This window comes from Psammomys obesus, unplaced genomic scaffold (assembly GCF_907164565.1).
Source record: "Psammomys obesus unplaced genomic scaffold, mPsaObe1.curated_primary_1811, whole genome shotgun sequence".
Classification (NCBI taxonomy): domain Eukaryota; kingdom Metazoa; phylum Chordata; class Mammalia; order Rodentia; family Muridae; genus Psammomys; species Psammomys obesus.
The window spans coordinates 15420479-15446192 of NW_026591086.1; the positions used below are offsets into that span (position 1 = coordinate 15420479).

General features: G+C 40.0%; 1 protein-coding gene across 4 annotated transcripts in view; it reads right to left on the minus strand.

Moving 5' to 3' along the window:
- Akap11 (A-kinase anchoring protein 11) overlaps positions 1–20499 on the minus strand; it is a 46913-nt gene extending 26414 nt beyond the window's left edge. For all 4 annotated transcript variants that reach the window (XM_055609606.1, XM_055609605.1, XM_055609604.1 and 1 more), the window contains exons 1-3: positions 20416–20499; positions 6870–6978; positions 3311–3427 (exon numbers count right to left, since the gene is read on the minus strand). In XM_055609606.1, coding sequence (XP_055465581.1) covers positions 3311–3427; positions 6870–6929 — 177 coding nt within the window. In that variant the 5' untranslated portion in view covers positions 6930–6978; positions 20416–20499. The remainder of the gene's footprint in view (positions 1–3310; positions 3428–6869; positions 6979–20415) is intronic.
- Positions 20500–25714: the final 5215 nt, after the last annotated feature.

Genomic DNA, 25714 nt, shown 5'->3' on the forward strand with positions numbered 1-25714 from the left:
GAAGGAAGGAAGGAAGGAAGGAAGGAAGGAAGGAAGGAAGGAAGGAATAATTAAAAAGGAAAAGGGGGAAAAAACTCCATTAATTTACTTTTTTAAAGTCTTGTCTCAGAGCGTTGACAAAGCATAGTTAGCGTGGTGCTCAGCGCACTGGGCAGGCAGTGTTTCCAGTGACCACGGCTTCCACCATGCTGTAGTTCTTGAACCTCATCTACCTCGTACATCTTTCCCTCCTGCTAACTCGCCCAACTTCAGCCTCAAAGCATAGCTAAGCAACCTTACTCATCCCCATTCTCATTTCCATGCCCTCATACTCCACTATCCCTGTGTCTGTCCCCTGCCATGCCATTTGTCCATGCTTCCCAGGGTGTTAGCAGATGACTTCAGCCTGCCCTCACTTCATTCAAACCCATGGGACCCCTTCCTAGGTCCAGCACATGCCCTGACCATGACTACTTAAGGCTCCTGCAACTGTGTCCCCTTGATATGAATCTCTTTTCCTCAGACACTTCTAGGCCTGGCTCCTCTTCATTCTGCAAGTTCCTACAAGTTCCAGCAGCCTTTTTAGAGAGACCTTCCCTGTGTAGATCTCCCATGTCCCTTCCTCACTAGCTATGATTCTACAAATATTCCCTTCAACACTCTTACAGAGATACTACTCCCTACACAAGTTTATAGAAATCATGTATCTATGGTTCCTCTAATGGCATGAAGAACTCTTTAAGTAAAAAGAAAAAGTTACAAAAATATGTGACATGCACATAACTTCTTCCTTATTCTTAAAAACATATGCATGAAAAATAATATTGAAAAGTAATACACCAAAATATTTAGCAGTGATTAACTGGGAATTCTCACATGACTCATTTCCCTGTGCTTCTGCCCTTTGTGCACTTCTTCCCAATTAGATCTCTAGTTCTCGCGCCTTTCTACAAAGAACACAGACTGAAAAGCTATTTTTTTAATTTATATTTATGTCTGTTATCATACTAGCCCCTTTCCTTTTGAAAAAATAAATAAATCATCTACCAAATAAGTGCTATGTCTAGAAATACAAAATCTTAAATAACAGCAATTAAAGTACTGGAGAGAAATGGAATGGTTAACATATAAGACTACATTGAATACACTTTGATTCTTCTGACTCAGAAACTAGTCAGAATCTAAAATTACCCTGGCACTTTACTCTAATTAATTATGGTTACTAATTCAGTAGAGTGCTAGGTACCCTCCAGGCATCTAGTAAACTGTTAACCAATACAAGCTTGTCTCTTCATAACATTTCCAAAAAATAGAGCTTCCCTCCCTAAAACATAGGCACTAATTTCTTTCCTTTATTCAAACAGATATTTAAGATCCCTGATTTTATACAATCAAATAAAGGCCTGTATTTATGTATTAAATAAAAGGAGAAACAAAATGGTCTAGAGGAACAGGGACTAACACGAGAGAAGGGAATGTAAAACTGGAAGGTGAGGGTCTTAGGGCATATGGGAACAGATCTGATATACAATATATACCTATAAGAAAATTTAAAGCAACAACAACAAAGCTTTTTAAGTCAGCCATTGCCAAGCTGAGTAGTACTTCTAATATGCTGACATACTTGCCTTAAAATGAATCAGTACCCTGGGAAGAAAAAACAAAACAAACAAACAAAAAACTGACCAAAACTCAGATATGTGAGATATGCATACCCTAAAGTGGGACAGAAATCTCTTCTATCTTTTCCAGTTTCCTTGTTGGACACAAAAGAGAAAACTAGGCTGACCTTGGGTCCTGGAGGTACCAAGGGAGCCTGCTCCTCCTGGTGGTCTGAAGCTGTCACAGGAAGAGGCTGGAAGAACAGCATGTGGACAACTGGGGATGTGGGTTACAAAACTGAGGGTGGGGCAGGGGCTATCATGAATGACAACAACTGAGATAAAGTGAAGGAGGGAGGCAGAGAGGACAAATCACGTGCCACAACAATGAACTAGAGAGATTAAGGTGGCAGAGTGTTCCTCACCCAACAGGGACACTCCTCTTTCTAGAGAATGATGTCACAGAAAGAATTCCTCAAGGAATAGGACCTCCCACTCCCAAGTAAGAAATCGAGGTCTGTTAGAAACATTGCTTCAAAAATGACTGCGCTTAAGTACGCATACCAATTTTAAGCTGTGAAAACCTAATATAACATTTTTTGAGCTGGGGTACTAAACCTGGGGCTTTGCACAGGCTAGGCAAAGATCTCTCCTAAAACTATACTTCAGCCCCCAATACCATACTGTTACTTTGTAAAAAAATAAAAAGGAATACAGATACTTTAAAAATATCATTCCTTTGAATAGCAATAAATTCAAATGAAAAACAATAGCTATTTTAGAGAAACAGGTGACATATGCATATACACACACACATATATATATTCATATATATGTATATGTTAATTCCAAAGATAAATTTTACACTTTAAATCAAAGCACTGAGATGGTCAAGAAAAGGACTTAAAAAATGACTACATGAAACAAGTGCAATTTTTACTGTTTCAGAATAAAAGAAACTTAGTATTAACGTAGCAGTTACTGAATAATCCATACCTGCCCAGTGAGAGGCCAGTAACACCTGTATTCTTATAAACAGGCTGATATCAACAGTTGGCCAATGATATTAGCTACTATTTAAAAAGAGAACTCAATGGCAGGGTTTTTTACCTCCCCACCCCCCAAGGGAGGAGCAGCCCTGCTAGGCCACAGAGGAGGACTTTGCAGCCAGTCCTGAAGATACCTAATAAAACAAGGTCAGATGAAAGAAGAGGAGGTCTTCCTCTATCAGTGGACTTGGAAAGGGGCAGGGAGGAGATGAGGGAGTGAGGGTGAAATTCGGTGGGAATGAGGGAGTGGGATACAGCTGGAATACAGTTAATAAAATGTAACTAATAATAAAAATAAAAAATGTAAAAACATAAAATAAAATAGGTACTTTTTAAATAACATCTTTATTAATTGCTTAAGAATTTCATAGAATGTATTTTGATCATATTCACTTTCCCCAATTTATCCCAGAATCACTCCCAACCCCCTACCCACCCAACTTTGTGGTCTCTTTAAAAAAAAAATTATGTCCAACTTGTGTTGCCCAAATCTTGTCAGGTATGAGGCCTTCCTCAGAGCACGGTCAACTTACCAGGTCACACCCTCAAAGAAACCAACTGTCTCCCAGTGTCTGTGTTAGTACTGTGTGCAGCTTTTTAAATCAACCCTGAAGTCCTACAACGGGACATGAAAGCATACTGTGCTTGACTGCGAAGGATTTAGAAAGTCGTAAGCCAAACCTCAGTTAACTGGGTATGTTCGTCCTGGTTTAAACACTCTCCTCCTGATACACTGCATAGCTCCTTCTCACTCTGTAGCAAAGACTTTACAGACTGAAACACATCTTCGCTGAAGTTCTGGGAAATAAATAAACAAAACAATTTCATTCCAACAGTAGGAGAGCTTGCAGACATTTGAGTTTTCCAGCTACTAATTCTCCAATTAATATTTTCTCATATTATTTGCAGAGCTCTATTCAGCTGAGAAGAAAAGTCAAATTACTAAATGGCTATACAGACCGTATGCTATAGATTTACTTACACTTACCTCACACCAGTGGTTCTCAACCTTCCTAATGTTGCAACCTTTTAATACAGTTACTCCTGTTGTGGTGATGCCCAACCATAAAATTATTTCATTGTTATTTCATAACTGTAATTTTGCTACTGTTATGAATTATAATGTGATATCTGATATGCAGGATATTTAATATGTGATTCCCCCAAAGGGGTTGTGATCAACAGGCTGAGAACTACTGTGTTACACTAAAATCAACAAACTGCGTATTTTATTTACAAGTCACTAGCAGAACAGAAACAATTCACATTATAAGTGAGATGGTGTAGGAGCTAGAAAAAGGCAAATTAGCATCAATTATTCTTCCCTTAAAAAAACAAAGAAAAAAGACAGTAACTAAAAATAAGATTTTCCAACAGTCATAAAGCAACTATATGATGAAAATAAGGTAAGAAATTCCATGTCGTAGAAATGAAATTGTCATAAATGCAAAGTAGACTGGCAGAAAGTAGTCAGACAGAAGGCAACACTAACTTCTCACTGACTCTATTATTTCTCTTCTGATACATGACTTGCTCTTCTAACCTATGGGAATGCCTTACTTCACAGTCCTAGCCCACAGTAACCCTATTCACATCAAGAGACCAAAGATTTTCCACACCCTTTAGTCTAATTTTCTTTTATATTGTTTGCAGATTAAGGTCGCTTGATCTATATTATATTATGATTACAATACTCTCATATATATATCTTTTCTACCCATTGAAACAAATCATGAAAACTATGTTCCATTCAGTTTATCTCCTCACATTTTACATGATGTCAACAAACAATTGCTAACTAACCCCCAAGTACCAATGAGCAGATCCCATGCCCAGCTTTTGTTTTCTAAATGTCAATCATCAATTAAAAGAACCAGAGCTCCCCAGAAAAATGTCTGGTTCCACATCCCGGACAGAGAACTGTACAAAAGAAGCAGGACCATCTAACTGTGCCAGAATGCAGGAGGTGCTCAAAGACTAATTGGGCGACTTCAAAAGAGCACAGAAGTCACTGCAGTAGCCAGGAATCCCCATTGGCTAAATCCGGAATAATCAGGGCATCAAAAAGAACAAAAAATGGTGACACATCATAACTCCTGAATTCAGTCATATGGCTCTCTTCTTTCCCTATGATTATGGTTGGCAAATATGGATGAACTGATTCCATTAGAAAAATGCTCATTGTAACTCCACATAATTTCTGATTTGGAAAGAATTACCAATGTATCCTAAATCCACTGGGTTAAAGGCTATTGGAAGATAAGCTACTCATATTTCTTACACTATCTCTACATAGTGTCCTTACTAAGCATTTAATCAAAGTTATTCTGCATTTATTTTTTATTTTTTTAAAGATTTATTTATTATGTATATAGTATCCTGCCTGCATATATGCCTGAAGGCCAGAAGGCGGCACCAGATCTCATTCTAAATGGTTGTGAGCCATCATGTGGTTGCTGGGAATTGAACTCAGGACCTCTGGAGGAACAACCAGTGTCCTTAACTTCTGAGCCATCTCTCCAGCCCTGTTCTGCATTTATATTGGAGACAGCAGATGTTAAACCGTGACCACTTCCTCAAAACACTGACGATATACTTCTCTTGACCTAACAGAGCGCAACAAAGAAAATGAGGCCATTGAGGTGTTCCTGGTAAACACAGTGAAAACCAACTTGGGATGTTCTACAAAATAACTAGCTCAGATTTTTCCAAATATATGGTGTCATGAGAAAAGAATCTAGACCACTGGAATGGTCTAGAATGAGGTAACCAAAATACTCATGCAGTATGCAAAATATCTTGAATATGCTCTAGATAAGAAAAAAAAGAAAAAGTTTCAAGGTTGTATTTGAGACAACTGGGGAGGAATTTGTCAGACTACATGTCAGATGAAGATACAGATGAATAGTTTTCTTAGGAGTGATAATCACACCAACATATAAAACAAGAACCAAAGGGTACTTCTCACACCATTATAAAGGGAAACAGGTGTAAATAGAGAAGAAAATGGGAATGGGAAGATGCTTTCAGAAGGTGAATCCAAGTAAAAAATTCATGAATTTCTCCTTGCTTTGAGTTTTTTTTTCCATCTATTCAGCAGGCTTTAAAACACCCAGTATTTACAGTTTTGTTTCCATTAATGAATTGAGGATTTCACACTAATTTGTGAATACAAAAAGGAAAAAATATAAATGTGGACTTGAGCTAACAATATGAACTCATGACACTCTAGAGCAAATGATGTTTCTAGGCAAAAAATCACTACAAATAAAACTCTGTAAAGTACAGAATTATAAAAAAAAACTTTGAGGAATACAAAACAATAATAAATGAATAAGGGCAAATAATGTACTTGTCACCATAGTAAGTGACTATTATACAAGTCAGAGAGTCCATAAAGCTGACAACTCGTCATAAAAAAGCCTTAACTTTTACCCATCCTCATTTACCTTACATGAATTACCTTCTCCCTTTGTAATCACTGTCAAGAGAGAAAAGAGCTATCAAAACAGAATGGAAAACACCTTCGTGAAACTCAAAGCTAGTCTTCATGAGCAACGTCAACAGTGACATGAGAAGAAAGAATGACCAAGGCTATTAGTACTGGATTGTAATCCTGGCTACTTGGGAGGATAAGGTAGGAGCTCAAGGCCTATCTAGAATACAAAGCTACTTCAAAGCCAGCCTAGATAATATACTGACACCTTACATCAAAGTAAGTTAAAGCAGAAAGAGGTGTGAAGTGGGGGCTAGGAATACAGTACCTCAGCACTTCATCTAGCATGTACAAGGCCTGGAGTTCAATCCATAGCACCACACACAGAAGAAAAGTAATTTTTAATTTGCTCACTAGTTATTCAACATCTAGCATAGTCCTAACATATAATAAGCATTTAAATTCATTTATGCTGAATAAATGAGTATTTAATATTTCTTATATATCTTTAAGGTAATGCTAAAGGTGTGTAAGATAATTTACTCAAAAAAACAAAAACAAAAACCCAAACAGATGGAAAAGATCTGTGAAGAAATGGGAAAGAGGTACTGTGCTCTGAGAAGTAAGGTTTTAGGGACTAATATCATTACAATCATGACTTCACATCACTACTTTTGTATACAATCATCTTTGCAGTATTTTAAGGTTATAATTTAAATACTGATTCATTTAAAAACTCTAAAAAAAAAAAAACCGACGTTTTTAAAAGTTTCACTGAAAAAGAACCTAATCCAATGGACTTACTTTTCGAACAGATGCTTTATTTTTTACATGACTATTCTTGAAAGGCTGGAAAGCTGCCATAATTGTATTACTGCAGTATGTAATCACTGGAGAGTAAATCCACAAACACCTAAAGAAGACATAGTAAAAGAAAACAAGTTATTTACTCATCTTTGTGATTCAAGCATTTTACACTAAGTAATTTCTTCAAATGTAGGCATTTAAAGAAAAATATGTACACCAACACTGAGACCTAAAAGCTTATTTAGCAACCATATATGTGTTTGTGGAGAGGGGTGTGAAAAATAGAAGAATATGGCTACCTTAATAAGATACACAGGCATTATGAAAGTCTTTAGACTCATAATTATAGTTTGTTATTACTTTCAATCATACTGCCCCTCTCAACGAAGATTGCTGGGAAATGGTTTATCAACTTGGACACCACCACAAAAGGAATCTATTTCTCTACCCCAGAGTCAGCTAAATGCTGCAGACATTATTACCCCTTCAACAAAAGGCTATAAAACTACACAAATGAGAATGTGAAATCTGTACATATACTATAAAATTACACATGTACAAAAAACAAAATCCTTATATGGAAGTTTAAGAGTGTACCGATGTCTTGAATTCAGAAAAAAATCAGTAGAATCATACACATCACATATAAAACTCTCTAACTAACACTGAATTTTTTGATGATGCTTTCATCAAAATTTTGGGGAACTACAACCAACTCAGAACATTAAGCAGCCAGCCAACTGCTATTTCTTAGTATAGAGTGCTGCCCATTCATTTAAGGTCTACTTGTGTCACATACAAAGGGCAAGGAGACAACAATGGACCTATTACATCCAAAGCCTTGTAGAGAAATGTTTGATTACAGTAAAGAGTAGAAGCAGAGAACTGAATTCTTAAAAAAAGGGGGGGGGCTAAATTTTAGTAAAGTTCTAATTCCATAGTCTATTTCCATACTTTTACCAGAGATAAAATTGAGATGTGAGTGTTTATCATACATCATCTCTCTTAGTCAGTGTTCTACTGCTGTGAAAAGGCACCATGACCAAGGCAACTCTTTTTTTTTTTTTTAATAATTTACTTATTTTTATTTAAGTGCATTTGTGTCTTGCCTGCACGCATGCCTGTATGAAGGTGTCAGATCTTGGAGTTACAGACAGCTGTAAGCTGCTATGTGGGTGCTGGGAACTGAACCCAGGTCCTCTGGAAGAACAGTCAATGCTCTTGATCACTGAGCCATCTCTCCAGCCCTAAAGGCACTCTTATAAGAGAAAGAATTTAATTGAGGGCTTGCTTACAGTTTCAGAGGTTAGTCCACTACCATCATGGCAGACAGCATGGAGGCATACCGCTTTATATTTAACTTAAGCCAAATACCTTACAAGAGTATCTGTTTAATGTTAAAAAAAAAAAAAATCAGTATGGAATGACAGGGCACTCTTCTAAGAAAGTGGGGGGAAAAACAACCTTTAGAAATACAAAGACAACCAAGAGAAACAGCAAGAGAGGAATCCCTCACTCTGCAGACCTAGGAAGACTCTAGTTTACGATGGCACAAGTGCAAAAGCATCTTCCCTTAAAGTACCATCAGGACAAGCTTCACACTGAACACCTGCTTATGTCCAATTCTGGATGAATAAAGAAGAATTCTAAGCAAGGAATGACAGTTACAACAAAGAAATAAAAGAGAACTTACTTTAAAAGATAGAAAGTGGTAAGAGACAAGCCAAGCAGAAGTGGAATGGCTAGAGCTCAAGAAAAAGACAAAAAATTTAAAACACCACTAATAAAGTAAATCTCCTGAGGCACAGCACGAAAGCCATGTTTATCACGGAAAAAAAATACTTAATACAAATAATGGTACATATACATATAGAAGAAAGAAATCACAAAATTCATAAGAAGACATGAAAACAACCAGAGAAACAACTCTAAAGAACAAAGAATAGCTGAGCAGTGGTTGTGCACGCCTTTAATTTCAGTTCTTGGAATGCACAAGCAGGTGGATCTCTATAAGGTAAAGGCCACCTGGTCTACAAAGTACATCCAGGACAGCCAGGGCTATAACAAAACAAAACACAAACAACAGAGATGCATGGCGCTGAACAAATATGCACACTTCCAATCTTGCAACTTCACATCTCAAAATCTCTCTGCATCCATGCTTCCACAAAATTCACAAATATAATGCAAGACTAGTCACTGAAGTAAAAATAAAAACTAATCTATAAGTTCCTTAATTTAAATAAATTCACTTATTAGTCAACTGTGGGAAACAAGAAGTTTGAATAATACACACGAGTGAAGAAGCAGATGGCAGAATGCTGCAAGTGAGTTCAGATTAACAGACATCATTAATATGTTTGCACAAGCCTAGGAAAGGCCTTGAAGACAGTGCTGGAAACTGATATCAAGGGTTTTTGGTTTTAATGTTACAAAATGTCATCTGATTTTATGGGAAGATGATAAATTATCAAGTAAAACAAGGCCAGTTACAGCATACATGCATTATCCCATTCAGTGTAAACTCTGGAACTGTGTGTATAAATGTGTATATATATATATATATATATATATATATTACACATATACTGTAGATAGGTACAGACAGTGAATTTTTAACTTTGAGAATTTCACATCATGCCCCAAATCCCACTAATCTCCCCATCACTTCATATCTACCCTCTGCCCTTGCAACCTCTCCCCAAAAAGAAAATTAAAAATAAAAATAAACAAAATAACAACAAATCTTGTCATGGAAGCTGGTGTGTCACACAGTGTACCCTTTTGTCCACACTTCTTTACTGGCAAATGGTCACTGCAATGAGTCACTGATCTGGTTCAAGGCTTCTGGCTTTGGTGAGGATTCAATACTGGATCCTCACTGGGGACTTCTTTCAGATATCCTGTTGTTGCCCTGTCTCACGAAGACCCTGCAGCTTTGGACCTGTAGGACCGGCCCCTTCACATGATCCAACAGTTATCAATGGTGTAGATGTTGGTGTGTGCCAACTCAAAGCTCTGGATCTGGGCCTGGGTGGCAGCTGAGTTGGTCAGCCCACCAGCTTTTCGGCACCCACACTACCAGAGCAAGCTCTCTAGCACTGTCCCGACTAGCTCGTCTAATTAATGCCACAGCCAGCAAGAGGCTGGGTCAGCTCTCCTGGCTCACCCATGCTCCCACAACCATAGTCAGCTTTATTGTGCTGCCTAGACAGGGTGCAAGGCCTCCTCTTCAGACTGCTGCAGCCAGTAAGGGGCAAGGCCAACTCTGCACAGCATTTGGACATCAACATGGTCCCAGGCAGCAGCCCAGACCAGGAACATTCGCATGGTCTTTGGTGTTAATATGAGCCATGAACATTGACACAGACCCCTGTTGCTTCATGTCCACGAAACTAGACATGGCCCTTAGTGGCAGCAGGGGCTGGGACTTCACCATGGCCTCAGGTGACAGGGCAGGCTACTCCTTTCAGGCTCTTCTCTTCACCCTCGAACCTCCAGTTCTGCCTCTCTCCCTAAAGCTCCAACCATTCCATTTTTCTTTCTCTCCCATCAGTCTGTCACATATGTGCACATCGCTGCAGGCAGGACATGCATCTGGTGGTCCTCTGGGTGTCTTCTGTAACCTACCCACCGCAAACATGCATAGTGTCCTCTGTCTACCCTCCCTGTGTGATGTGACAGCAGGCAGGCCTCTCACCAGATAGTAGTTTTACCTGGATAAAATTATCTTGTACTTATCTAGATGCACATAAATTCTTTAATGATTAAAATGCAAAAGAGAGAGAGAGAGAGAGAGAGAGAGAGAGAGAAAGAAAAGAAAACCACAACTTCCCAAGCCTACCTCACCTCTAGCTTAAGAACCGGTCAAGTCAATATCATCCATAACTTGACCTTTTCTATAATCAGGGGACCAGGTGGGCAACATCTTCCCAACAGTAACTGCACCATGATCTAACTCTCTACACTAGTTCTCAAGTAACAACCTATAAATCAGACTATTTCTAAAGCCACACACTTAGAAGATCCAGTTCATTGATTCTATTCTTAATACTAATTTTTGTTTTTTGCTTTAGTTCTTGTCCCCATTGGTTTTCTTCCTATTAGTCTTCCAAAGACACTTTACCTGTGGTTTAAACTATACAAGCAAGTTCCTAATTTAGAGTTTTTGTTCAGTCCTATGCTTTAGTTTCAATTCCTCTTATCTAAATGCTCTACTAGACATTTACAAAAAAAGTATTTCTGCTAGGGTTTGGATATGGCCTGCCCCCAGAGGTTCATGTCCTGGACACCAGTATGGTAGAGACAGTGAAACAGTAAAGAGTTGGGGCTCTGAGGATCTGTAGGCCCTAGACAGCCCTCACAAATGAATCAAGGCTGCTCCATGGAAGTTCCAGCTCCCACTGCGCTATTTTAAGCACTCCATGATAATTACAAAAGGCGCTCTTTCCAGCTCTCTGGTTTTCAGTCCCACCATTCAATCTCTTCCTCTAGCATACACTCAGGCCATAATATTACTTACTATGTTGTGATTTACATAGGATGCTGGGACTTTCAGTCTCTAAATTTATGAGCCAAATAAACCTATTTCCTCTCTAGAAAATAACTCAAGTATTTTGCTACAGCAACACAAAAGAGACTAAGCCAAGTACAGTTACTATAAGCCATGTGTGGTAGCACACACCTTTAATCCTAACATTGAAGGCAGGGGCAGGCAGTTCTCTGAGTTTAAGGCCACCCTTGTCTATAGAAGGAGTTCTAGGACAGCCAGAACTACAGAGAAAAACCTTGTCTCAAAAAAACAAATAAAATGAATTAAAAAGTGTACTTAAAACCTAAATAAAACTTCTCTAAACACTCTCCATTCTACTTCCTTAAAAACTAGCATACCAACTGCATATAGTCAACCATGACTTTCCCTCAATCCTACTAATAATCACAACCAGTAAATTGCCAACCCTTGATCTGATATGCTCTAAAATCTACTCAACTCACCTAATCTGCACTCACTCTCTATGCTTCTTCAAGGAGTTCCCTCTTTGAGGAAAGCCTGACTCCTCTCATCTTTCCCTGTCCTTTTCCTAACACTCAACACGTTCTTTATGCTTTCCAAGTGGTGTGTCCTTTAATTTTCAGGTGCCATTGTCTGCATACATCTCTTTCATGAGCTCAGAAAGCTCAAATTTATATTTGAACATGGCAGGATCCAAATGCTTGCTAAATAAAAAGCAATCTTATGATTACACACATGTGTAATCTTAGGTTCAGGGCGGAAGCAGGACTAAAAGGTCAAGGCTGGTCTAGGCAAGATTCTCAAAAGAGTGTTATTTAAAGAGCAAAGTATATACTCAAATGTTCAAATACATTTAATGTCTTTTTAAGTTTATTAACAAGTCTTGTGTTAGAGATATTAATAAATGCTCCAAAATATTTTAACATACACCAAATGGCCAAGTGTTGAAAATTAACTTTCCATTGAACGACAACAAAAAAGTACAATATACATATAAAACACTGATTTTCAGCCATCAGCCACAGCAATGCAGGGTGTGACTGACACCTCAGAAAGGAAACACTGCCTGCCAGCTACTTCCAGGTCACAACACAGGACAGCAAAGCCAGGCAGTCTGGCAGTCACAGTGAGTTTTTGAGACAATGTTGGCTCATGTTATACGACAGAGCATTAAAGGCAGACTGCAATGACAACAAATGCTCCAGAGGTCTGGAGGAGGGCTCTTCTATAATCTTTAACTAAATACAAACCCAGCACCCAAGGTTGGGGAAGTGATCCCAGAGAAGTATGCCAAGCAGTACTTAAGATCAGACAGGGTTTGGAATCATTCACACTCTCACTAAGCAGAGCAGAAAAAAGCAAAACTCCATGTAGCCCATCAAGCATCAGGCAGCCTTCACAGAAGCCACCCACACCGGGCAAATCCAAGCATCACCACTAACAAAACTTTAGGGTGGGCCTTGAAGCAACCCTGCAGAATCCAAATAACCAGCAGACAATACGCAAAGGAAGGAATCTGAGCCTAACTGAGAGAGAAAAATGGCAACAACGCAGACCTAGAAGTGATAATCTGAAATAAAAATGATGAGGACAGGGAAGCAGAGACAGACTGTGAAATCAGTGTGATGGATGATCTTGATTGTCAACTTGACTTCATCTACAATCAATGAAAACCCAAGTAGATGGACACACCTGTGAAAATTTTTATTTGGATCATTTGATGTGAGAAGACTAAACTTAAATCCAAGCCATGTGAGGTCAAAAGGATGTTCCTAAATCTTAGCCACATCTTCTGGTAGCAGCCTAAAAGGGCATGGAAGAATGAAGCTTTTGCTTTTTTGCCTGCTTGCTCACTCTTGCTGGCAAGTTTATCTATCCTGCTGCTCAGGCATTTCTTCACTAGTGTTGGAGCCTACTTGGCCAGGATTCCAGCACAGACTGAAGACTAGCCAAGACACTGAGCCTCGTAGACTGAATAACCACTGGGTTTTTGGCCTTTTCGTTAGGAGACAGCCACTTTGGACTAGACAGCCCACAGCCTGTAAGCCACTCTGGTAAATCCTCTTTTAATTTACATGAATATATTCAGTCAGTTCTGTTCCTCTACAGAATCCCAACTAATACACAGTGCTCCGTACATTCAAGGGGCAAGAAAATATGATCACAATAAAGGAAGAAACACAAGGGACTAAAACAGAACTTCTGAGAATGCAAAAAAAGAATCTGCAGATGGGCAGATTAAGCAGAGAGAGTGGGTGGGGAGATGGGAGAAGAAGAGGTTAAGGGTCAATTAAAATCAATGTCTATGAAAAAGCCACACACATGCTTGATAAAACTAAGCATGAAGAGAGCAAGCAAAGCAAGCAAAAGCTTCATTCTTCTATTCCTTTTATGTACACCAGAAGGTGTAGCCCAGATCTAGGGTGGGTCTTTTGACCTCACATGACTTGGATAGGTGAGTCTTCTCACCTCAAATGATCCAAACAAAAAAAATCATTCACAATGCATTGATTCATTCAGTGAAAAGTCCAGTGCCAGGGGTGGGATACCTTCTTATGAGTTGTTTGTCAGGGAGGCCCCCAAAACAATATAATTGCCACTGGTGGTAGTTGTTGGTAGACTCTATTACTGAAGCTATCACATGGTCTGATCACAGAATCTTCCTCCCTGCTGGTTAGTCCTCGTAGTACTAGAAAGTGCTATACAGATGCGGGGTAGATGTTCATCAACAGGATTACTCATCTGTAACACATTACTAACCTGCCAGGCAAGATCTGCCCACTGATGCAATCGGGGAAAATTATGGGAATAACCAATGGCTTTCTAATTGGAACAAGAGGGAATTCACATCTGGTACTGCAAACCAAAGGCCCTCGTAGCTGGTAGGTCACAAGCCCTAGTGAGGAAGCTACAGCTGTAGTTTTACTAAATGACATATCCACTGAATTATCTTCTAAATTACTATGTTTAGCTCCATAAATCAATGCTGTTGTCAACTTTGATTAAACCAGTTCTTTTTGTAATGGGCAGTGGTAAATGCAAACCAAAAACCAGGCAGTGAGGAGAATAACTGATTACTGAACACTCAGGAGCTCTACATTATCCTTCTAATTCAGGGAACATCAACAGAGTGGATAGAATGAAATGCTGTATTCCCTACATGGCTTGACATGACACTCTTGAACTCAAAGCAGGTGTAATCACCAATACAAGACCCACCCAAGACTGAGCCCATCAACACTTGTTTCAGGGAGAGAAGGGACTTACAAGGCCCCACCCCTCCATGAGGATTTACAGGCAGTTAGAAGTAGCTTTTAAGTATGGTCCCTATAACAATTTCCCCCTCACCAACAATTCATAGGTAGTTAATGGTTGCTGAGAGAGAGAGAGAGAGAGAGAGAGAGAGAGAGAGAGAGAGAAAGGGAGAGAGAAAGAGAGGGAGAGAGAGAGAGATTTCCCTTAGTGGTGTAGCCACTGGTGAGGTGCTATGCTCCTGTAAATAATCCCTCATCTATTAGGTAAGCAACCCTACTGAAACTGTGTCACCAAAAAGTCATCAAGGTAGAAAAAAATTGGTTGGAAAGAGGAAGTCACCAGGAGTGGGAGGAGGACATGGTAAGTTAATGGGATAAATATAATTAATACATTATATTCATGTACCAAACTGTTGTGACACTATGTGTAACTCCTGTATAATAAAAAACATTCAAAATATAGGAAATTTTTCTAAAATAAAAACTATTACAGATGTAGTAACAGCAGAATTGAACACTGTAGATAATATAATAGAAAATACCTAAGCAAAACACAGGAATTTAAAAACAGCATCAGAACCTATTAAGCATTGAATAATAATAAAAAAAAATGTGGGGATATGCAGTTCCCCCCCCCAAAAAAAAGCAAAACAGTTTAGGATTGGTCCAGAATGTACCAAATTTGATGAAAACAGTGACAGCTCCAAGAAAATTCAATAAATATTAAGAAGTTTTTTAAAAAACCACTCATGTGACTCACAACCAAATTGCTAGAAACAAAAGAACATTTTCCCAGCAACCAGGAAGGAACGAACCTCTACAGGCAGAGAGTGAGGAAGACAGCAGCCCGGATACCTAGGCAGCTCAAAGCCAGGCAATGATCATCAGCTCTAACAACTGACAGGAGGGAGAGAATGTGGTAACACCCACACATGATAAAAAATATCTTTCAAAATTTAAGACAAAATAAATTTCTTCTCACTAATCAGAGCTGTGAGGACTCATCACCAGCTGATCACATGAGAATAACTATGAAAAGAAATTCCTCAGGCAAAGAAAAATACCAGATGGAACCTGGACCTACCAAAGTAACAGTGAATGACTGATCGGTAACACAACACCAATGTTAAGAATAATATTTCCTCAGTTTGTAGTCGCTTTAAAAATAACCTTAAATAGCAACTGAGCAGACACCGAAAGGCATGACGAAGAGAACAAAGGATACGGTGGGGAGCAGTGAAAAGTCAGTTATTGGAGAGGTCCACATTACATACGAAATGGTATTGTACGAGGAAAGGCCATGCTGAGCTAAGTCCTGTAGTGACCACTAGAGAAACAGAATTAAAACTAATCATGGGTAGTGGGATACAGGTGATACCATCACCTCAGGCAGAGACAGCAGCAAAAGCTCACCCCAGCAAGTGTGACAACAGCACGGCAAGGCAGGACTCAAATGTTGGCTCCTCCCTTGGATGCAGACCTCCTGCTTGACTTACTAAATCTAAAAATACCACAGCTATCCTAACTGCCTTCCAAAACAATAGCCAATTATGTTAAGAAAAAAGCGCATTCCTAACAATGACTAAGACATTTGCTTTCTGATAGTTTCTGGCATTTTCTATTTGACTCCTAAGCCGACCCATTCTTGCACGCACATGATACACTCTGTTCTCACCACTAGAAGGTTCTCACCCCAGCACTACTGGCTAGATCAGTCTTTGCTGTCGGGTGGGTCTGTGCACGGGAGGCCAGGAGACCTGCCCAGCTGCGAAAGTCCACTCTCCAAATGTCATCACACCTACCTGTGCAGCAAAGTTAATGTTTGCACTTCAGACTCTGGTGCTGGGCATTACAATTAAATGCATGTCTATGCTCTGCATTAACTCCAAGTACTAGCAACATTCAACTGCCGTTCCTGAAGTGTCTCTGTAACTGTGGCTAAGATACAACAGCAGAAAACCTTTCACTCAAGAGTTCGCGTACACTCCAAGGACAGGCCTTGCTTATCTCTCTACATTTCCTTATCAAAAACAAAACCATTATTCACTGAACTGAACAAACCATAACGTAAAGAGAAGCTCCAAGAACATGAACAACACGTGCTAACAAGTGACATCATGGAATGAAAAGCAGAGTCACTTAGTTAAGAACTGTTTGAAGTTAACCCATATTTGTTTTCTTAAACAGTCAGAGAAAAATGTCACTGGTCTTTCAACCACATACCAGGTCTGTCCTCTCTTCTAAAGTACGTTTGAGCCCAGCCACTCACTGGTATTTCAAGCATGGGCCTCATTAACAGGTATTTAGTATGAACTATAACTCCCTTTACAGTAAATGTAAATGCAACTTCAAAAAGAAAACAAAGAAACTAAAACCGTAAGAGTTTTAGTCATGCGGTCATGAGCATAAAGTTATGTTCTTAATATTATGCCTAACCCTGCATGAGACTGCTTTTAAACAAAATCATGTTAGAGTTTTAACCTGGGAACAAATTGCTCTTTATCAGGGACACCTGCAACTCCCCGACTCTAACAGTACGTTACTGAAAAGCAACACAGATATAGTAAGGTTCTGCCCCAGGCTGCCAAGGAGCAAGAATATGTGAGTGAATCTGTTGCAGAATGTGTGGTGCTTGGCTCAAAAGAGATACCCGATAAGCCTACCCAAAGCCTGTTCATTAATGGGATATATAAGGAATAGTTAAAGAGTGTGAAACATGAAGTACGGTTCCCAACTCAGAAAAGAAGAGGAAAGGCAGGGCCTTAACCAACTGAACAATAATCGGAAGATGGCGCTTTACATCAACATGGTACTACCTAAAAAGCAACTAACAAAATTTAGTTACTGTCAAATCTGAAAATGTTACTCTAAGAATCATTCATATATCCAGAGTTTAAAGATAATCCAAGACAGTAAGAGAGAATATAAGATTAACCAAGAGTATAAAAGAATAATTTCCATCAATGGTTCAAGGCAGGTTAGAAAAAAGCAGTGGGGAACAACAATTATAAGGCAATCTAAAACACAGGTAGTAGAAAATTTTAAAAAGTAGTTCTAAAAATGTGTGGCCAGCGCTAGGCTTCTAAGACTGAGGAGAAAAATGATATTTTCCTCTCTGAACACTCCAGAAGCCAGTCCACAGCTAGCAGCAGACACTATGCGTCATACTTCTGCACTGTACTAGCTGCCATTTGCCAGCTAGAAAGAGACTGTTTGACTTACAATCTTTTTGTGAATCCATAGTTCTCGTGTTATCATGATGCCCATTATACAAAGCAATTTAACTAGCACGTTCAACCTTGCAAACCTACAAGAATCTGTCCTGGAAAGGGACCACTGAATCCTGTTACATCTGTACCTAGCAGAGAGCAAGCGCAATGCAGAGCCTGGGGGCAGAACTCAAACTCCAAGATTCTACAGTACGCCACAAAAACCCATCATCTCCCCTACAAACCTCCCCTGTCCTAAAGACCTTGCTGTAGCAGTCTGAAAAGCACAAGTCCTAAAAAATTTCCAGTCACACCTATGTCTCCCCACCATCTATCTCCTACTCCCATCTTCCTACTCCACCCCACAACTAACTTGACTACAGTGAAAAGCTAACCACAACATATTCACTATCTATAGACACTTAGAATTGAGACCTGAAGGGGTCTGTTTGGAACCATGACGCAAAGTCAAGGTGGGTCTGATGTGAACACCAGCAAACCAAAGACACAAAAACCAAAAGGTTTCAAGAGAAGACCATTATTTAACAAGTGAATAAGGCATGCAACTTGTAGTAGAGAACTAAGAGAAACCCAACCTGAGTTCAACCTGAAGACGTTCTGGTCCCCAGGACACTGAGCTAGAATCACAAACTTCACTTTAGAGTCACTGCTCCAACAGTATGACAAATGTCTTTTTCAAATAAGCCAATTCAAATGGCTTTTGTGATTCTTGCAGCCAAAAAATACTCAAGTCATTATGAAAGGTCAAAGAAAAAGCACCAAGTAAACAGCAGGAATACAAAATTGCTAAGTTTTCTCCTTTTGTCATGTCCAGTCAATAATCCATACATTCCAAATGCTTAACTCTATGAAGCCCTTTTAAATTAATTTCTTTCTGTAAGGATGGAAAGAAAAGAGAAAAAATATGGATCTGCCTCATTTGCTTTTAAAATTGGAAAGCCCATTTTGTTCCCCCGTGCCACAATGCCAGTGTAGTATAGCCTCAACTATCACTCAAGCTAAGCTCTTAAGTTTCTTAACCTGTCTCAACACTCTGAGTGCTGAATGTTTTACTACTGGGGCCACTTCTCAAAAAGGAAAGAAAAGAAAAAGCTTATGTAAGTAACTACCCCATCCAAAGTTACTCTAATTGCTTTCCAAATGCAAGACAAGGTAACCACTGCCCCATGAGTTTGAAACCTTTGCCACAAGTTAGAAAGACTAACAACAAATAGTTTTCTATCTCACTCTGCCAAGATGAATGGGAAGGAACTTCTGTTACCTCCTTTGCCCAATCACCTAAGTTCTTTTGTATCTTTGCATATGGCTAGAATTTCCCTACTTATAACTGGAAATTTCCCTTTAAACAACCTGCTACATTATGATTTGAATTGGCTGAGTTCCTTTCCCAGACACTAAATCTCTGGAATTAAAATAACACGTACCATCCTTTCTCCCAGAGGATTTTCTTCTGCTTCTAGACTTAGCCCTGGAATTCAGAGGCAATCTCTCACTAGAGTTCCAGGGCTACTACTTCAGTATCTTCAACAACAGAGAGAAATCGCTGGCCACAGAGTGTGGTGCAAATTTCCTCTTCAGGTGGATCAGTTGAGCAGTTTTGTAGCTATCTACATTAGTAACAGCTCAGCTCGTGAACCCACTTCTCCAATTCCCTCATATCCCTTTATCCCTCTTAAGTCAGTTACTGACAACACAACTAATTGTTTAACTCACTGCCAACCCATGATTCACAGTTCTGCCTGAAGAACACAATTAAGTATGAACAACCAGGATATTCCTTGGAAAATGTTCATACAGTTTAAATGATTGGATGGCACTATTTGAAATGACATCAATAATAGCAAGCACTGTGCTGCCATTTACCAAAAGAAAAAAAACAAAACAAAACATGCTAAGACATTAAAACAAAATCATCTTTGCATAAATAGATGCTCCATCTTTCCTGATACTCTTAAGTATTGTTATACACAATAAAATTGGGTATCAACATAAATAACGCTGCTAACAAGGTGAGAACAAGCAAAAGAAAGCCAGCGTTTAAGAAGCAATGAGTAATTACACAGCTAAAAGAACTGCGAATATTAACTCCTGTACGCGCCAAGGCCAAGACACATTAGCGATGTGTCTCAGCAGTATATTGCTCACCATGAAATGTCTTAATACCTACAGCTAATCCACCTCCAACTAATAGGTTTTTTTTTTTCTTTCTTTCTTTTTAAAGAGGGTAAGCAGAGTTAAAGGACTGTCACCAAGCCATGACAGGGGTTTAGACAGTAATGTCACTGTGCTTTAGCCAGACCATTTTCTATATGATAGCGCAGTTCGGAGGCTCGGCCAGCCCGGGGCGACGTGACAGCGATGCAAACAGCGGCATCGGAGGTCTGGGCTGCGCCGGGACCCGGGTTCGGGCGCTGACAGGGAAGGATGCTGCTGCGGACAAAGTAGTGCACCGTCCTCCTCCCGCCCGCGCCCCACGCACCGAGGCCAAGCCGCCCGGCAGCAATCGGGACCCGGCCCGCCGGCTCCCCGCTCCCCGCCCCGCTCACCCGGCGGCGCAGCCTCTCAGCTCCCGGGCATGTCACCCGCCCGTCACGGCCCGCAACGCCCGGTGGAGCGAGCCGCAGCGCAGCGGCGCCTCCCTCGCCCGCCCCAACCCGCGACGCCACCGCCGCCGCCTCCCCACGCCGCCCACTCACTCTCGCGAGAGCGATCGCACGTCTCGCGAGAACGACCCCGCGGCCGAGCCCGCGCAAAAGGAGCCAGGAAGGGGGCGGAGGACCTCCCCACGTGCTCCAAAGGGCAAAGCGGCGGGGCGCCTGGCACGTGACACAGAGGCGCCCTCTCCATTGGTCAGGGGCCCCTCGGCCCCTGGGAGCTTTAAACGCGGAGCTGACCTACGAACACTCCGCTGACGTCTTGCGTGCTTCCTGGTCTGTTGCCTTGGGAACGGTTTAACCCTTTTTCCTGACAAAACACCCGAGCCCAGCTCGCTCGCCTCCTCCACCCATAGGCTGTCTGCTTGGGCTACACCCCCTCCACGGGTTTGCTTTTCCACAGCGACATCCCACTAGATCAAGGGTCCACACACAGCCCATCCTTCAGAATGGCCCTGCCCGGTTCCCAACAACTTCAGGGAAAACCACTCGGGGTGCACCAGGCCTCGAGTCCAAACTGAACCTCTGGGACCCGTCCAAGGGGAGTGTTCACCCCATGTGGCATCGAGATTGGAATTGGGAAATAAGGCTTGGGTCACCGAGAAGCCGAGCCTCGGATGACAAGCTGTGTGACTCCTGTTTAAATCGGAAAAACTAGTGCAGCCAGATGCTCGGTCTCAAGGACAATCATTCCTCATACTGGCTGAGAGATGAGAAAGGCGTTTTGAAGGATATCCTCCTTGCTATTTGTTTTGTCCTCTTCCGGAGAGAGGATTGAGAAAGAAAGAGTGGATTCATATTTTCATTCTCTTCCACAGCTTTTGGCTGTTTTCCTACACGTTTTAAGCATTTGCACCAAGTTGTCTATTGAACTATGATGGAGACAAATAGCCTAGCTTGTAGACAGATCTGTTAGGGGTTGGGGAGAATATCTGTAGGTGTTACACAATTTTATCATAATCTGAAAGTGGTTAAAATTGGCCCACTACTGGGGGGCGATGCCCTTGGGGGAGAAAAGGTTCAAGCAGTGATTTGGATAACAGCCCTACAAAAATGGGAGAGAAGAAGGCAAATTCGCAAGCCTGAAATTGGGATCGAACCTAGAATATTGAATGACAGGAAATAAACCTGGAAAGATAATAGAGGCTAGATCCTCTACAGTTTTATTAACCAAGAAAGGAATTGGGAATTAGTCTACAGTGAAAAGCTTTGAAGACTTACAAAAATACTAACAGCTAACTCAAAACTCTTCCCTGTAGATAGTGAAATTTAAGGAAGCCAAAGTAGAGAAGGAGTCTAGTCCATGTGAGAGACAATTGTGTAAGACTCAACTTCCAATGACCTTGGCGATCTCCAAAATCAGAAGTCAAAGCCCTAAAGTTTTCTGCTGACTTCTGTTTAAAATATGTAGATTTCTGCTACCTAACAGAAATAAGTGGAGGGGTTTTTTGTTGTTTTATTTTTTGTTGCTTGTTTATTGAACTACTTGAGAAAAGGAATGGCCAGAAATGGTTCTCAACTTTGGTTTTCTTTCCTTCATTTTCACTACATAGGTAGCTACATTTTTAAGTTAGTTCTAAGCAAAATGGAACATAAAATAACGTTTCTTGTAGATATGTATTAAAGTAAGATTTGAAGAGATAGAGTTTTGAGGCTGAAAAAAAAAGACAGTTTAAGAAGGAAAGACGGGAGGAAGAAAGGAAGGAAGAAACAAAGAAAGTCAGGAAGTCTTCCAGTATGAAACCCACCCACTAACTAGAGACATAACCAAAGCAAGGCTCTATATAATTCCAAGTTTCAGCTCCCTATGCATAAAACAAGATTGAATTCCATTTTGTCAAGCATGTGCTGGCAGGGGAAGCTGGAGAGGGAAATGAACTTTTATGAAAGACGTAAGAGTCAGCAAGCAACACAAGCCAAATGAAATTGGACCGTCACACACCAGCTGAGAGACCGCAACTAATTGAGACAGATACCAGGAATGCTTTCCTAAGAAATGCTGGCCTCAGGGTGTGAAAACGGAAGCAGTACCACCTGTTCAGCCTCATAGTCCCTTCCTCTGGAGCTATTGAGAATCTGTGTAGCATCCAAAACTTTGCCTGTGCCTGATCAGAGTAAGAACTAAATGGAAAGTAGTCTTTTCTATTAGGTCTGAGACAACATCTGAACATTAACACCTTAGTTTTAATAAGATTTAAAGTTACTTTTTAGAAAGGAAGTGTTAAAAATAATTGTTTAAACAAGGCCATTTAAAAATCCCCCAAACAGGAAAAAAAAAAAAATCTCCCTCAAATAAAGCCAATTCAAAGGCTAATTTAGAATGATTTTTGCAGCTCTGATAAAGAAACAGAGGACTCAACTCTACCATCCTAACATTAACAGGATCATAAGTCATCCCAACTCACTCTAGCAGGGAAGTTTTTGTGGTCATGTGTGCTGGCTGGCTGGAGTGCTGTGGATAGAAAGTGAAAAGAATTCTAAGATCTCCTACGGTGTCCCTAGATCTTAGATTTTTCAAAACCTCCATCACAGACATGCACACTGTATATGTAGACACACACTCAAATACATACACACACATATAGTTTACTCCAATATAATTTACATGCATCCAACTTCATGGTTTTTGTATATATTGACAGAACTTTGTAGCCCTCACTGTGATCTAGTTTTCAAAATAACCTTGTCCTCCCATTTAAAAAAAAAATCATCAATTAGCCACCTATAATCCCCTATCTCACCCTCACCCCTAAGCAATCACTAATATGTTTTGCTTTTATAAACTTGCCTAACCTTGGTATTGAATATTAATGAAATTAAATAGTATATGACCTTTTGTGTCGTTTATCCACTTAGTACATTGTTTTCAAGGGTCATCCATGGTGTAACATGTATGAGTATTTTGTTTCCTTTTATTGACATAATAATCCTATTCTATGCATATAGCATATTTTATTGATCATTTTATCAGTTGATAGATATGTGGGTTGTTTTCACTTCGGGCAATTCTGTAAAATGTGCACTGAACATTTCTCTAACATTCTGTAGTAGAGGTTGCTTTCCATTCTTAATTTTTAAAAATATGTAACACATTACTTTTTTTGACTTTTAACAAGGGTCTGAAGAGATGGCTCCACAGTTAGAGCAATGGCTGCTCTTCTGGAAGACCTAGGTTGTTAGGTTCCCAGAACCCACCCAGTTGTTCCCAGTGAACAACCGTCCATAACTCCAGTTTCAGGGGACTGAACACCCCCTTCTGACTTCTGTAGGTACCTAGTACATCTGCATACATGCATTGAAGACATCTATATATAAAACAAATGAATCTTTCCAAATTTAAAAAACAGAAAAACACACAAATTTATCTAGTTTACAAAGCCCTTGCTTCCAGTCTAAGCACACTTCCTTTATTCCTATGGCTTTTCTCTTTTTGGCCTACTCTGTTAAATATGTTTAGTCTATCCACAAGAGTATTTGTACTCAGGTCATGTACTGAGTATATGACCTGCCCATGTCATTCACCTGCTTAAGATCCTTGGTTCTTCAGGTGGCCTGTCTTGATTGCTCTGCTCTGATGTCTTTTTCCCTTTCAGATTCTCAAATAGGGCCAGACTCTGCCTCAGACCCTTCCCTCATACTATTCCTTCAGTATTGTGTATCTTTTTTCTGTATTCCTTTATCTGTGACTGCCCAGAATCCTTGAACCTTCAGCTCTTCTGTCACTCCTTCAGGAGCACTTGTCCTACCTCCCTACGTGAAGTACACTCCCACACATTAAGCAGCAAGTATTGAACTATTGAATTGTATCCTGGTCTCAGACACATAGGCCTAAGAACTTGAACTTAATTTTACTTTCATGATCAAAATTGAGACTTAGAAGCAAAATGGCTTCTGATATGCTAAAGGCTACAGCAGGTATTAACAGAATAGCCACAGTTATGTTAAGAACTAAAGTAAGTCTCAAAAGAGGGCTTATAGAGTTTAAGCAGGTTATAATTATAGCCCTGGGAATTGAACCTAGGGTCTTAGGCACACCGGGCAAGCAGTCTAACACTGGGCTATGCTCATCTCCAGCCCTATTTTTACTTTCTATTCTGAGACAGTCCCACTAAGTTAACCCAAGCTGGCCTGAAACTAACTCTGTAGACTAGGCAGGCCTTGCGCTTGGGTTCCTCAGGCCTCAGCATCCAGAATAGCTAAAATGGTGCTTTCACTTGTAGACATGATCCAGTGGAGTCAAGAAACTTGGGTGATAGGCACATGAAAGAATCGTGGCTTAGCAGCATTGAGTGATCTGTTCTTGATCACATCTGGCACTAAATGTCATAGTTCCATGCTAAAATCACCTAGTTCCGTCTGGGTCCTGCCTTTCAGTGAAACTGAGCCTACTACACAAAGCTGGCTCCCAACTTAATCCTCCCATGAAGTTCTGACTACAAAGGAAAGCATCTTTCCACCAGAAGCTTTGGAGCTTTACACCAGCAACCTAGGATAGCCAAAGGAGATTCCATGTCACTTCCTGTTTGAAAACTTGACTCGCCCTTGGCTGAGCTGCTGGATTCCTCCCTGAGCCACCCTGCATGAGTGATGGAGCCAGCTGTCAGTTGACGTAAAAAAAAAAAAAAAAAAAAATGTCGAAGTCCTCATACACATCCTCTAGTTCTTGTGTTTGTTTTCTCCTTGTTGCTTTTTAATGGCTATACATTAACATGTACTCAATGTGTGGAATATTAGAAAATTCAGGAAAAGACAGTGAGACCCTTGGAAGCACTGCTACAAGCTAAGGCCTTCTTGACTAGCAAAATAAATTGAAGTGTTATTACATATCATACTCAAATTTAATAATTCTTCTGATTAAATCATCAGAGCCTTAGCTAATCAACAATTTCCAATATAGAAAAGCCAGGTGTACTTTCTTTTAGAAAATGTGAAATGTGATTGTCCAAAATTCAAGACAAGCATTTTTGAAAGGATGTAGTCAATGCAATTACTTAACTATCATTGCCCTGCTTACTTTAAATGGTTAGTATATATTGTAGTTAATTGTAAAATAGAAGCACAAAGCCTTATAAAAAACTATTTTTAGATGTTAAACATTCAAAAATATCATGAAAGTTATCAAGAATTTCAAGAGTATTTAAGGGTACCTAGGTGAAAAATAATGTTCAGTTTTACATTTTTTTCCAAACAT